The sequence below is a fragment of the Notamacropus eugenii genome, chromosome 4 (assembly GCF_028372415.1).
Source record: "Notamacropus eugenii isolate mMacEug1 chromosome 4, mMacEug1.pri_v2, whole genome shotgun sequence".
In the NCBI taxonomy this organism is placed as follows: Eukaryota; Metazoa; Chordata; class Mammalia; order Diprotodontia; family Macropodidae; genus Notamacropus; species Notamacropus eugenii.
Genome location: NC_092875.1, coordinates 90,791,069 through 90,805,335, shown reverse-complemented (window position 1 = coordinate 90,805,335; position 14,267 = coordinate 90,791,069). Strand labels below are relative to the sequence as shown.

At 48.7% G+C, this 14,267-nt stretch overlaps 1 protein-coding gene across 1 annotated transcript; it reads left to right on the top strand.

Moving 5' to 3' along the window:
• Positions 1-3,005: 3,005 nt before the first annotated feature.
• THEM6 (thioesterase superfamily member 6) lies at positions 3,006-9,602 on the top strand. The gene is given in 4 exon segments (XM_072602872.1): positions 3,006-3,203; positions 3,206-3,332; positions 3,334-3,946; positions 8,130-9,602. Coding segments are annotated over 4 exon segments (945 nt in total). The 5' UTR covers positions 3,006-3,109; the 3' UTR covers positions 8,241-9,602.
• Positions 9,603-14,267: the final 4,665 nt, after the last annotated feature.

Below are 14,267 nucleotides of genomic sequence, written 5' to 3'. Positions count from 1 at the left end.
TCTGAGCAAGAGGTGGTCAGGGCTTGTGTCAGGGTAGTGTTAGTGTAAATGGAGAGAAGAGAACATCAACATGAGATGTTATGAAGGTAAAGCTGACAAGATTTGGCAATGGATTGGATATGTGCGATGAGGGAGAGTGAGGAGACTTTGCGGTTTTGAGTCTGGGTCACTGGGAAGGTAGCAGTACCATAAAGAGTAAAATGGAGCTGGAGAAATCTGTAAATTGGGAAATTCTTCTTACTCAGTGCTGACTTTGCATCACCCTCCTTCCTCCCCCATCTTTCCCATAGGTTACCCCTTCACAAGCAACATCACCAAGTCCTAGGAGGCCAGTTGTCAAGCTTCAAATCCTGATAGTATTGGCCAGAAACACCCATAGGCCTGCTGCTACAAGGACTTGTGTAACTCAGTGGGTACCCAGCCAGGTGTGGGCTTTAGTCCTGCAACAGGACTCTCCTCTGGACCACCTGTCTACTCAGCAGGCCTCATTCTCTACTTTCTTCTTCTCATCTAAACTGCCCTGGGCTTGGTTTCACTCCAAGTCTCTGAGATGCCTGGGGAAACCTCACCAGAAGAAATCAGGCAGCAGGGTTAAGAGAGAAGTCAATCTAGGGTCTCCCTAGAAGGAAATGTCCTTTTTGGGGCTTCCCTAAGACTCTGAGTCTGAAGTAGAAATCATAGGATCACCTAATGAGGCAAGAGGCAGGAATGATTAGAGGGGATGGTGGTGGTACAGGGTCCCAGGGAGACAACTTCTGGCTAAGAAATGTCCCACAATTAGGCTGCCTAGGAATAGAGGGAAGGAACCACCCATAACCACTCTCAGGGAGTTATTAAAAAGGGATTTCCTCTCAGACTGGACTAGAGACTCTTCTCTGTCTTCCTCTTGCCATCTCCCCTCACCACCCACCCCATCCCTCTCTTCTTCCCTATTTCTCCTTCTCTTTCTCCCCACCTAGATGTGTCTTTCTATTTCCCACCTTGTTTATCATTATTACAAAGATTACTAATAGTAGTTGCTATTTGTACAGCATTTTTAATTTGCAAAGTACATTATATACCTTTATCTCTAATCCTCATAGTTAGAAGAATCAGGCTAGAAGAACCTTGGATCAGGGGCTTCCCAAGAGCAGGGCCATGTCCTTTCCTTTGACACTAAGCCTTGAGTGTTTTAGGTTCCCCAGTGTCTCCCTACTTCTCACCTCAATCCTCTTCAATCCACTCACACAACCTCCATCCAAGTCCATCACCTCTCACCTGGACCAATCCAACAGTCTCTTAATTGGTTTTCCTCCTTTGAGGTCATTCGTCTTTCTAATCTACCAGCTGAATCACTATTCCAAAACACAGGGTTGTCCACTTCACTTCCCTGCTCCATAATTTTCAGTCACCTTTACTCACCCTAAAACAGGGGTCCTTCCCCCTTTTTAATATTATGGACCCCTTTGGCAGTCTGGTGAAATCTCTGGATCCCTTCTCAGAATAAGGTTTTTCAATGCATAAATTAAAATACATAGGATTATAAAAGAAACCAATTATAGCTAAATAGTTACAAAAACTTTTTTTTTTTAAAGTTCATAGACTCTAGGTTATGGATGCCTTCTCTAAGATAAAATACAGTCCTCAGCCTGGCACTGAAAACTCTCCATGAATTGGCTGTCATCTACCTTTCCAGACATATTTTCTATTGCTCTTCTGTTCCATGGAAATTCCATACTTTATTCCATGAGCTTGACACTATCTCACCTCCATGCCTTGGCACAGGTTGACCTCCAGGGAAATAATACACTGCCCCCTCTCTTCCACTTCATAAACGCCTAGCTTCCTGAAAGGCTCAGCTCAGGCGCCAACTCCCAAGGAAAGGCTTTCCTCATCCTCTCAGTTAGTAAAGCTCTCTCCCTCTGCAGATCATCCACTTATCTGCATTCAGGTTGCAGCCCACCCCTTACTCTTGCCTCCTCAGATGATCAATTCCCTGACAGTAGGGAAGGCTCCCTTGTTTTCGTTGTATGCCCACCCCATCTACCGGGTAGCAGGCATTACTTTAGAGCTATCTGACCTATAAGACCAGTGAGGCTTTGAGAAGTTGGCCGGGTGACTTGCTCACGGTCACAGCGACAGAAAGCCTCTGTGGCCGTCCCTGAACCCAGAGCTTTCTGACCTTCCTTGACACCTTGAAACCAAGGAGGGTTATTGGACTGAGGGCTGCACGGTGGGCTGTTACAAATTCTCCAGTGCTGGATTTCTGAAACTTTGTTACGCTGCGGACCCCTTTGGCAGCCTCGTTCCTGCTTGAAGGAAAGGCTACATTTCGAGGAAAGGGTAATTAACAATAACCATGCAGTATTCCCGCATCCTAGAGGAAGGACGTCCTGAAATCTACCCTGGACCACCGGGAGGTGTCTGCGGGAGCAGGGGAAGGACCTCCCCGCTCCAGCCCACCCCTTCAGGGAGAAGACCGCGCAAGGTCCAGAGGTGGCGGGCTTTATTAGGAGACCGACTGGACAGTCATTGCCCCGGGAGCCCCCAGTCCTAGGCCCAGGGTCGGCGCTAACTCAAGTCTCCTTTCAGTAAAGATGCGCACAGTCCGCCTTAGAGCAGTCCGGCCGGAGGCTGTTACTGTATCCCTCCACTCCTGTTTGCAGGCTGGGATGGGCCCAGGGTCACACGCTCAGGGCATCTGGGGCAGGATTCGAATTCAGGTCTTCCTGACTCCAAGCTCCAAGGCGTTCCCCTTGCTGCCTAGGAAGTCTACGAATTCTCCGACTGAATGGAATGCCTCTAGCGCATCCCCTGGTTACCCTCTTTCCCCTCGTCCCTCCGGGGTGGTGTGCCCCCGCCCTGAGATGCACGATCGATTCTGGGGAGGGGCCTAGCTTCTGGACTGCTGCATTGTCCTGGGAGGGGGGGGGGAGGCGTGGCGAGGTCGCGCGCCGGGCATGCTGGACCAGGGCCTCAGCCATCAGTGGCAGCTTCTGCCTGGCGCATCCAAGAGAGGCTTGGAATATTCCCCGAGAATCATCAGCCTGGGGCGGGGGACAGAAGTTCTGGGACTCGGCCGACAGGTGGCGCCACAGCCCTCGCGGCGTTGGGTGGGAGCCCGGCGGGGATGCGACTCGGGGCCAGTGACCCCAGAGCTCCAAGGGGGAAAAGCGAAAGCCGGCCCCGCTGGACCCGGAGGCGGAACGAACCAAGACTGGGAGGGGCGGGGGGGATAGCGAGAGGAAGGGCGGAGCCACGTTGCGGGGGCCGCCCAGCCCAGAGTTTTCCCCCCTCGCCCGGCTTCCGCGAGTGGTTTCTCCCATGCGCCGCATTCGCTCAGCGTCTCCGTCGGTCTCCCGGTCTGTCTCCCGGTCCCCAGGCCGCGGGGGGGCCCTGGCAGCCGGCGCGCGCTCGCTCTCTCGCCGTCCGTCCGTCCCCGCCCGCCGCCGCCGGGATGCTGTGGCTGCTGGTGGCGCTGGGGCTGCTGGCCGCCTACTTCTCCCTGCTGGACGGCTGGTACCTGGTGCGCGTGCCGCTGGCGGTGCTGCGCGCCCAGCTGCTGCAGCCGCCCGTGCGCGACCTGCTGGCGGAGCAGAGCTACGCGGGCCGCGTGCTGCCCTCCGACCTGGACCTGCTGCTGCACATGAATAACGCGCGCTACCTGCGCGAGGCCGACGTGGCGCGCGCCGCGCACCTGGCGCGCTGCGGGGTGCTCGGGGCCCTGCGCGCGCTCGGCGCGCACGCGGTGCTGGCCGCCTCGTGCGCGCGCTACCGCCGCTCGCTGCGCCTGCTGGAGCCCTTCGAGGTGCGCACCCGCCTGCTGGGCTGGGACGGCCGCGCCTTCTACCTGGAGTCGCGCTTCGTCAGCGGCCGCGACGGCTTCGTGTGCGCGCTGCTGCTCTTCCGCCAGCACGTGCTGGGCACCACGCCCGACCAGGTGGTGCAGTACCTGTGCAAGAGGCGGGTGAGCGAGCCCCCGCAGAGGACATCCCTGCATGCACCGACACCTCCCCCGGACCCCCGCCCCCCGCGGCTCCTCCCCCGGACCCCCGCCCCCCGCGGCACCTGCCCCGGACCCCCGCCCCCCGCGGCACCTGCCCCGGACCCCCGCCCCCCGCGGCTCCTCCCCCGGACCCCCGCCCCCCGCGGCACCTGCCCCGGACCCCCGCCCCCGCGGCTCCTCCCCCGGACCCCCGCCCCCGCGGCTCCTCCCCCGGACCCCCGCCCCCCGCGGCTCCTCCCCCGGACCCCCGCCCCCCGCGGCACCTGCCCCGGACCCCCGCCCCCCGCGGCTCCTCCCCCGGACCCCCGCGGCTCCTCCCCCGGACCCCCGCCCCCCGCGGCTCCTCCCCCGGACCCCCGCCCCCCGCGGCACCTGCCCCGGACCCCCGCCCCCCGCGGCACCTCCCCAGGCACTTCCCGATCCCCCCCCCCGCAGCCCCGCCCCCCCCCCCAGGCATCCTCCTTCATCCCTCCCCTCCAACCTCCCGATTCACGTTCCTCCGGTACCCCTGCCCTCTAATAGCCTCGGTTTGGGCCCTTCGGTTCTGTTGGACCCCGACTGATGTCGTCTCTCTCCTCCGCCCTCACCTACTGATTCAGTGTCTGCAGCTCCCTCTGCCTCCCCTGCTCTCTGTGCCTACCTAATTATCCCTCCAGGTCTTCCCATCACCACCATCCTCTAATTTTCATCCTTATTTACACGCCCCATATGATCCTAAAATGTTGGGGCTGGAAGCTCCTCCAGAGTATAAAACATAGGAGGTCAGGGCTGGGGGGTGGGGGTCTTAGAACACGGTATCAGAGCTGGGTAGGAACTTAGAACACGGAATGTCAGAGCTAGAGAAGGGGGTGAGAACTTTGGAATATAAAATGTCAGAGGTGGATAGGAACTTAGAATATAGAAAGTCAGAACTAGGAGAGACCTTAGAACACTCAGTGTCAGAGGGGGATAGGAACTTAGAATATGGAAAGTCAGAACTAGGAGGGACCTTAGAACACTCAGTGTCAGAGCTGGAAGGGCCTTAGAACACAGTGTCAGAATTGGGTAGGAACTTAGAACACAGAATGTCAGAGCTGGGGCAGGGTGGAGTTGTGAGAAACTTTGGAATATAAAATGTCAGAGCTGGCCAGGAACTTGGAATGTAGAAAGTCAGAGCTGGAAGGGACCTTGGAACATAGAACTTGATGTTCTGGAAGCAGAGAGGGCTTTTGGAATGTAGAATGTCAAATTTTAAAGGCCCTTGGAAGGTAGAATACCAGAGCAGAGAAGGATATTTGGCCGTAGAGTTTTCTATTAATTCTATCAGCTTCTTTACTTGTCCTGTATAATCTTTCTCTACTACATCCACGCCCATGTCAGTTAAGTGTAATGGAATAAAGTCTAGACTTTGGAACATAGAATTCCAGCATGACCTTAGAATACAGAATGCTTGTAATTAATTACCTACCTTTAAGGCCTTGTGCACATCAGTGGGAAATAAAGCAGGTAAAAGGTCAAAGATGCTCAGATAAAAGAGTAGAAGTTCATTTGAGAAGGGAGGGAGCCCTAACTCCTGCAGGGATTAGGGAAAGCTTTATGGTAAGATTTTGTGGTGGCAGATGCCATAGACTTGGGGTCAAAGGAGACTTGGATTCAGATGCTAGTTATTATTAATTATAATCCCACTTCTGACATTTCTTGTCTTCTGTGACAATTGACAAGTTGCCAAACCCTTCTGTGCCCCATCTCTATATTGAATTGTATGTAATTATAATATATGATATTTGTAATTCTTTATATATATTTACATGATATATTTTACATATATAGTTACAGTTATCTAATTCTCTGCATGGTTGTTAGGGTGACATGAGATGACATGTAAAGTGTTTCTCAAACCTTGAAGGGCAACATAATTATTAACTTTTTAGATAATATAGAAAGTCATAGCTAGGAGGGACCTTAGAACATGGAATGTGAGACCTGGGAGTTACTTTAAAAAGTAAAACCAGAGACTCCAAGATAGACTTGACCAAGGTCACAATGCAACACTAGAAGCAAGGTGTCCTGACTCCCCTGAGCTCCAAGCCTCTTGCCACTAATCCTGGCCCTGATAAGGACTCACTGTGTGACCTAGGGCAGAGATACTGCCAGGCAGACTGTCAATTGAATTATGTAATCGCAGAATGTGAAAGCTGGAAGAAACCCCTAGGGATCCTTTCACGTCATCTCCTCATAATTCATCAGAAAAGCCTACATTACTTCCTATTATTTCAGTTGCTTCTGCAAGGTAGATGTATTTGTGATTGGGAACAATTTATGGATGAGAAAACAGCCCTCCAGCAGGGAGGGAAATGGTTTAATGAGGTCCAGATAGCAAGTAGTAAAGCATAAATCTCCTGATTTAAGACCAGATTCTTGCATGATATTTAAGCAGTGACAGTATTTCAGGACATTTGAGTTAGATAGGTAGTTCTGAGCAGTTCTGACCTTAACCTACAGGGTCTGAGAGTGGGGAGGAGGACCAAGTCCAAACTCAAGGAGTTTCCAGAATCCCAGAATTAGGAAGAACATTAGAAGTTATCTAGTCTAACCCAGAAGTGGGCATAAAGTTCCTCTATAATGCCCCAAGTCAAATGAGATAATAATAAAAAGCATTCTATTATCTCATGCTTTAAGGTTTGCAAAACATTTAACCAATATTATCTCATTTGATCTACACAACCACCTTGGGAGGTTTGTGCTATTTTTATCCCCATTTTACAGATGAGGAAACTGAGGCAGGCAGAGATGGTGCCTAAGGACCCTTCCCATTCTGAATCCTGTGACACTACAATTCCTTCTCTGTTGGATCTCCCTGGGCTCCAGAGAGAAGGACGTGGGCCTTAACTTGACAGGGAGAGACAGTAACTGATCATTTCTTAAAATATATGCAGGTCAGCCTCCAGAGCATTGGATTCAGAAGTCAAAAGACTTGCACCTGAATGGTGGCTTTCTTGCTTACTCGTTTAAGTCAATTGTGTGACTTAACTGCTTTGAGCCTCAGACTTCTCATTTATGGAAGGAAGGACCTGTTCAATGAGCAGACCTCTAGGGTCTGATGACCTCAACTGGACCAGGCCAGGTTTTCCATCTGTAGCATGCCAGTCACTGTATAGTTTGATAAATTGAATGCATCTAAATGACTTTTGATCTGGAGCAGAGGGAAGGCTGTGGACAGGGGAGACCAGAGAGTAAATTGCTGAAGATGTGGAACTGGAAGAGAGTGGGTGGAATTTGGGGAGATTATTCCAGGTCAAGGCAGAGAACAGTCCTAACTGTGTAGAGGCAGAAATGAGCTTGGTGTATATTGGAGACAGGGAAGTGCCCTTATTTCTGTTGGCTTATTGGTTGTAGAACTGGAAGGAACTTTTTTGAGATTGTCTAGACTGGGGTGGGGTACCTGTGGCCTTGAGGCCGTACGTGACCCTCTAGGTTCTCAAGTGTAGCCCTTTGACAGAATCTACTGGATCTGCACTTGAGGACCTGGAGGGCCATGTGTGGCCTTGAGTCCATAGGTTCCCTACCCCTGATCTAGACCCAGGGTTTTTTAACCTTTATTTGGTGTACTGGATCCTTTTGGCAATTTGGTGAAGGCTATGGACTTCTCAGATTAATGCTTTAAAATGCATAAAATATGTAAGGTTATAAAGGAGACCATTTATATTGAAATACTTAACACATTTTTTAAAATTCATGGACTGCCTGAAATCTATACATTAACCCCTAATCTAGGCTGATCCCCACCCCCCCATTTTAGAGAGGAGGCGCCAAAAGAAGTCATTTGTCCAATGTTAGGGTAATATAGATCTTATGTACTCAATGATAGGCATTAAGTAGTCATTCGTGGATTCCAAAGCAGGTTGGATTCCAAGGCAGGTGTCAGATTCAGTTCTTTTGGGCCTGGGTAATCATTCTTACTCACAAGTTTGGATCAGAACCCTGAACCCTACCCTGAGATGAACCATAGGCCAACGTATTCAGCCAAGAGGTAGTCAGCAAGAGATTTGTAGAGGCAGAGCTAGAAGTTGAGGGGCCTTCATGGGTCAGAAGCCAGGACTGGGGGTGGGCAGCCACTGCCAAGACCCATTTTGATCCTCACCTTTCCACTTCTCCTCCCTCACAGGTGGAGTCTCCTGAGCTGCCTGAGGATCTTCAGCACTGGATTAACTACAACGAAGCCAGCAGCCAGAAACTCCGAGCAGAATCTGGCCTCAGCAGCACCAAGGATCAGTAACAGGCCGGCCCTATCCCTCTTCTTGAGGAAGGAACACCAGGGTCCCTGTCACTTATTAATTTATTTTCTACACGTTTGCACTTGTCCACTGGGGCTGGGGATTCTCAGGGAAGGGATGGGGGGTGGGCAGGGAGGCTTCTATCTGACCCCCTACCTGGGCAGGGCCAGATTTGGGTAAATTGAGGGGAAAGGAAAGGTCAGGCAGGGCTGTCATTCCCATTTTATAGAAATAGAAACTACGGTCTAACATATGGAAGCAACTTGGCCAGTTTGACAGCAAGTCACTAGCAGAGCCACTGGCCCCTGCGCCTCTCAATTCCCAGTCCCGGGCTCTTTCTGTTACTCTGTCTATGCCTTGTTTCCTTGATTTTGCTATTTATGACTCTCATGGGGCTTTATTCTTTAAGTGAACAACCTACCTGGAAAACCCCCTTACTGACCGACTTGGGGTGGTGGAAAGAGCCTTGGGTTCAAATCTCAGCTCTTTCATGATCTCACTATATGACCTGGGAAAGTCCCTTCCTCTTTCTGGGCCTCTTTTTCATAGGATTCAGAGAATTTGGAACTGGAATGGACCTTAGAGATAGTCTAGTCCAACCAGCCTAACAGAGGGGGAAACTGAGGCCCAGAGAAGGTAAATGACTCCTATAAAGGTTATGCAGGGAGTGAGTAATAGAGCAAGCAATTAGTGCCCCTTTGTCCCATCTCCTGCTAAGAGGGGCCATCTGGAATACGCCTAAGGCCCCTTTCCACCTTTGACTCCAACGAAGCTGGCTTTTCCAAGACAAGAGTCTTTTTGTTCTCTCCACCCTGAGTGGGGGATCCAGAACTGCTGTGTGGGCCTCTTTGTGAGGAGCAGGGGAAGAAGAGAGATTGGTGGCCAGCCACCTCCCCCTGCCTGTCCCTCAGACACCTGAATGTAGTGACCACGCCTCTCTCCTACACAGGTTCCCCTCCAGTAAGCACTTTACAGATGAGACTGTATTTAATCTACCATACTAGATCTGTGGCAAGGCCTGTACATTTCTTTCCACATATACCCCTTCTTCCTCCTGAGGAGCTGATGTTGGCATGTGGTCAGACAAAACAGAGAGGGCAGGCCCAGGCTAATGGAGCCCCTGAGGCCAGGGAGTCAGCAGGGCCAGGTTGAAGCCCAGTCTTTTCTAACTTGAGGGCCCAAATCTACCCTCCACCATTGCAACCTCTGCTTGCCTTGTGGCTGCCCCAACAAGTGCCCTAGGGACCACAAGTCTCACTCTCTTTCTCCTCTGTTACCCCAGTCATTCTCATCCCCTTTGTCAGAAAAGCTGTAATCTTTGTGTTTTATTTAAGAGAGATATTAAAAGATTTTAAAACAAACTATCCTTAGGAGCTGATGGTCTCTTCATTCTTGGGAGTCTCCTTGTTTCTGACCCTTAGAAACACATTCATGCATTTCAAGTCCTGGTCCTCCCAAGGAGAGGGAGACTTTTTCCATCTCCTCTTCTCTCACATTTCAGTAGTTCTTGAAGGTTTGCAAAACCCTTTCCTCAAAAGCCATGCTGTGACAAAGGTATTATAAATGTTTCTGCTTTACAACTGAAAGAACAAATTCAGAGCCCTGAATTGACTTCTGAGGGTCACATGGGGAGGAGGTGGGGCAATTCAGAGAATATCCAGCACCTTCCACAGGTGTGTGCACAGGGAGAAAGCAGCTGAGGGGGTCAGTGCAGAAAGGCTGTTGCCTTAGGGAAGCAAAAATGTTTCCCAGGGGCTGACACCTTCCTGTTTCGCCAGAAATCTGGCAAATCCTTATTAGATATTACCTCGAGGCAAATGCATCACTTGGGAATCCATCCTTAGGCACATTGGTTTTGAATTAGCTGAATGCGGGGTACATTGGGGCAAGTTTTTCCAGTTCATTTGAACCCTCTGCTAAAGACCTGCTAGTATGCTATGAGCCACGCTACACTGTGCTGGGCTTGGGGCTGGGAGATGCAGAATTTGAAGAGGTTGTTCTTGGCCTCTTGGGGACCCCAGTGTGGGAAGATGACACCCACACAAGTAATTCTGATGCATCATATACCATAAATGCATCAGAGGGACAAAGTGTGTGAGATCTAAGAGGGAAAGTCATAATGAAATAGATATCCCAGAAGGCTTCCTGGAGGAGGTGCTGCTTGAGAGAGTCCTTAGAATGCAGTGAGAGGCAGTGCAGTACAATGAATAAGAGCCACCCTCAGCACCTGTAAGAGCTGAGTTCAAATTCTGCCTCTGATGGGTACTACCTAGATGACCAGGGTCAAGTCACAGGCCAAGGTTACCTCATAAGGTTACAGATGAGTTGCCAACATATATCATGGAGGAAATTGCTGGTGGTAGTTCCCAAACATGAAATCACAGATCTAGACTAAAATCAAGGAATGTGGGTCTAAAGGAGGTCATCCTAGGCCTGACCTGATCAATGGCATGCAGGCATGAGGGAGTAGGGTGTGTTTGAAGAGTGTATGAAACAGGAATGGGTAAGCTGCAACACCCCAGTATCATTTGCTGACACCATACAAAACACATCATACTGGTTGAGGCACATCACTGCTGAATCCTGGTCACTGCAGCTAGGCTTTCTGCCTGTGCATACACAAAGAAGTTGCTGGATAATCTCTGAGTTGCTGCACCCCCTGGCTTCCCAATCCCCCCCACCCCCCATCAAACCTCTCAGTGTCTGGGTCACCTGAATTCAAGTCCCAACTTTGCAACTGATGAGCTGTTTGACCCTAGGAAGCCACTGTTTCTTTATCCATAAAGTGGAAATGGTGAGGGAAAGGCTTTGATGTATCATAACATCACATGGTTCCGCATTCTGTTGAAATTTGGAAAGCAGAGGGCCTAAGTTTGATCCCTTACCATGCTATTTGGTTTTGGACTTGGGGCCAGGGGAGGGATTTACTTCCTTTCTTTGATCCTCAGTTATCTCATCTGTCAAATTGGGATCATAGGCTCATATTTTAATCTAAAAGGGACCATCAGGCGCACCCCACACACTATAAACCTTAAAATGTATTTTAAATGAGAGTAGACATGGTTAGTGTTTTGAAAACAAAAACAACCCCCTTTTGGGCTCATTGTGGCTTTTAAAGCAAGCTCTTAAGATGTTACTGATCTGGAGCTCTGGCAAAAGTTTCACTTGAGCCTGGACACCTTCCCTGCCTCCCATCAGTCTGAACTGGGATCAGCTATCCTGGCCTCTGTGCCAGGCACTCCTAGCTTCTGACAATGCTAGAAAGCGTTGGCAGCCCACCTTGGTATGTACCTGCTCATCTTCATTGTGGTACAGATGTGTCTGTGAATCTGACTAAGTTACATGTCATAGGCATCTCTGTGCATGCTTTGAGATTGGCAGGTAGGTAGCTGACCTTGGTTTTAGCATGGGGCTTCAGTACTCCAGAACTTCAACAGACAGAAGTAAGACGCAGCTAGGCCGCACGAGGCACCAGCAAAGGGACTCAGTGAGTCCAGGATGATGAGAAATAGTGGCCTTGGGGATTGTCTTGTGAGTACAGTGGGCCAGAAGACCTTCAGGGAGAGTAAATATGTCCCTCGCACATTCATATGTCACTTACCCATCAATTGTTTCTACCCACACAATCTGTCAGCACCCTCTAAAGCTCACTTAGTGTTGTTTAGTCAAGTCTGACTCATTGTGACCCCATCTGGGGTTTTCTTGGCAAAGATACTGGAATGTTTTGCCATTTCCTTCTCCAGCTTGTTGTGCAGATGAGGAAACTGAGGCAAACAGGGTTAAATGGTTAAACAGCTAGTAAGTGTCTGAGGCCAGACTGGAAGTCAGGAAGACTCATCTTCCTGAGTGCAAGCCTGGCGCTCTATCCACTTAGTTGCCCAGAAAGCCTAGTACCCTGGCCCAAACCACCGTTCCTCCCACCTAGGTAATGGTTTTGTTTCAGCTTTGTTGTTCAATTTCCCACAACTCCTTATGATGAAAGAACCCTAAATTGGGAGGCAGGGAACCCTATGTTCACATATAGCTGTCACTAACTGGCCAAAGGGTTCAGTGAGATGAGGTCTCTTCCAAATCTGATTTTCTTGAGGCTTCCTGGGTCCCAGACTTTTGTGTGTTGGTTGATTGTGCTTACCCATTTCAGGCAGAGCCCAAGATTGTATACATTGAAGGAATTTAGCCAGGAGGAAAGAAGGCCAGGGCCATTTGTAACCCTCAAATATTTTTAAAAAGAGTGTTCTGGGAACAAAGGGTTGGAGTATTCTACTCGGTCCCAGAGGGCAGATCCAGCAAAGAAGAGCTGGGGCACACTCAACGGGACAGACGCAGGAAGTCAAGCTTATTAATTGCTCAATCTAACTGCCTCAGGATGTAGCAAGGCACTCTCACTTAGGCAGAATGATCACCTGTGAGGTATTTCCAAGAGAAATTCTGTCCTCCAAGCAAGGTTGGATCAGGCACGCTTGGAACCCTCTTCCAACTTTGAGATCCTAATTCTATTTGTACCCTGGGGAAAGTTTGCTTTTGATTTCCCGGAGCATAGAGCTTTATGAATAGAAACTGACTTCTTCCTTGGGCCTTTGGCTATGACATCAATGAGAGATGAGTCAGCCAGTAGTTAATATTTTGAGAATCTATTATTGTTTTTAAATCCTTAAAAGACTCAAAGGTTGTGAAGTGTTCTCTTGCCTCAGTGATCTGCAACCAGCCTGCCAACCTCTTCTAGGAGTTAATTCAGGGGACCTTTTCCTTCTTCCCCCCCACCACCCCTTCCCAGCCTTCACTTTTCACTAGTGTCTAAGATTTCCAAGATCTTTGAGGCCCAAGACTTTTGGGCTTGTTGAGGTTTCTTGAACCTGCATGACTCATCTCTCCAATCCCTGCCTATCTGTCTCCCCTTTCTGAGCCACCATTCATAACTGGATGCCCCAATCTAAAACGCTGCTTTTTCATCTTCCTTTTCCCTTGTTTCTATAACTGTGGACCTCAAGAGTGTTTCTCTCCAGGTATTCACAAGAGGAAAGACAACTTACAAATTCACAAGGTCCTTTAAGCTACCTAGGAGAATTCTGTTTCCTAAGCTCTTCTTTTTAAAATTTCCCAGGCTTTATCATTATTGTAGCTGCTGTTGTTGCTGTAGAAGGGACCTTAGCAATCATTTATTCCAACCTCATTTATTATTTTTCTTTTTAAATTATGAATTTAAGCATCAACAAACATTTTGATAGTCAAAGAACAAAGAGCATTGTATATGGCATGTAATTGTTTATAAGTATATATGAAATTTAGCAAGACAGCAATAAAATTGCACTCTTTGTGACCTTCTGAACATTTTGGTTTTCTTTTGTGTGTTTTAAATATTTTATTGATGCTCCTTTAAAAATATTTTTTCTGAATTTGATGAACCCTCAAAAGGGCATTTCCATATACAAAAAATTATTAGAAAAAGAGTATTCTAGGTGAAACTGTGGATGAATCTCCACTGTGTATAGCTTGCTTTTTTTTAGTGTATAACAAATCCATCATGTCACTTTCAAAGCTGTCCTGCCTCTCTGTCTTCCTTTGAACCTTCTGCTCTCTTTTATACTTAAAAAAAACACTGCAGTGACCTTTTCTTTCTTTCATCCTTTTTTTGGACAACATAATTGCTAGTTCCTCTTTTCTCTCCCTTCAAATAAAAAAGAAGAAAAAAATTCTTGCAGAAAATAAGCAAAACAAATGGACAGATTTGCCATGTTCAAAAACACGTCTCATTCTGCACCAAGTCTTTTACCTCTCTTAGAAGGTGGGACAATGTGCTTGCTTTGTCGTTGAGCTTCTGATAACAAGGTTGATCGCTGCATCCATCAGAACTCTTAAATCTTTCAAAGTTGCTTGTTTGTTTTTATAATGATATTGTAAAAATGGTTCTGATCCTGCTTACTTCACTCCGTATCAGTTTCTGTACATCTTCCCAAGTTTCTCTGAAACCATTGCTTCTATTATTTCTTATGATGAAATAATATTCCTTCGACCATTATTTGTTCAGCCAT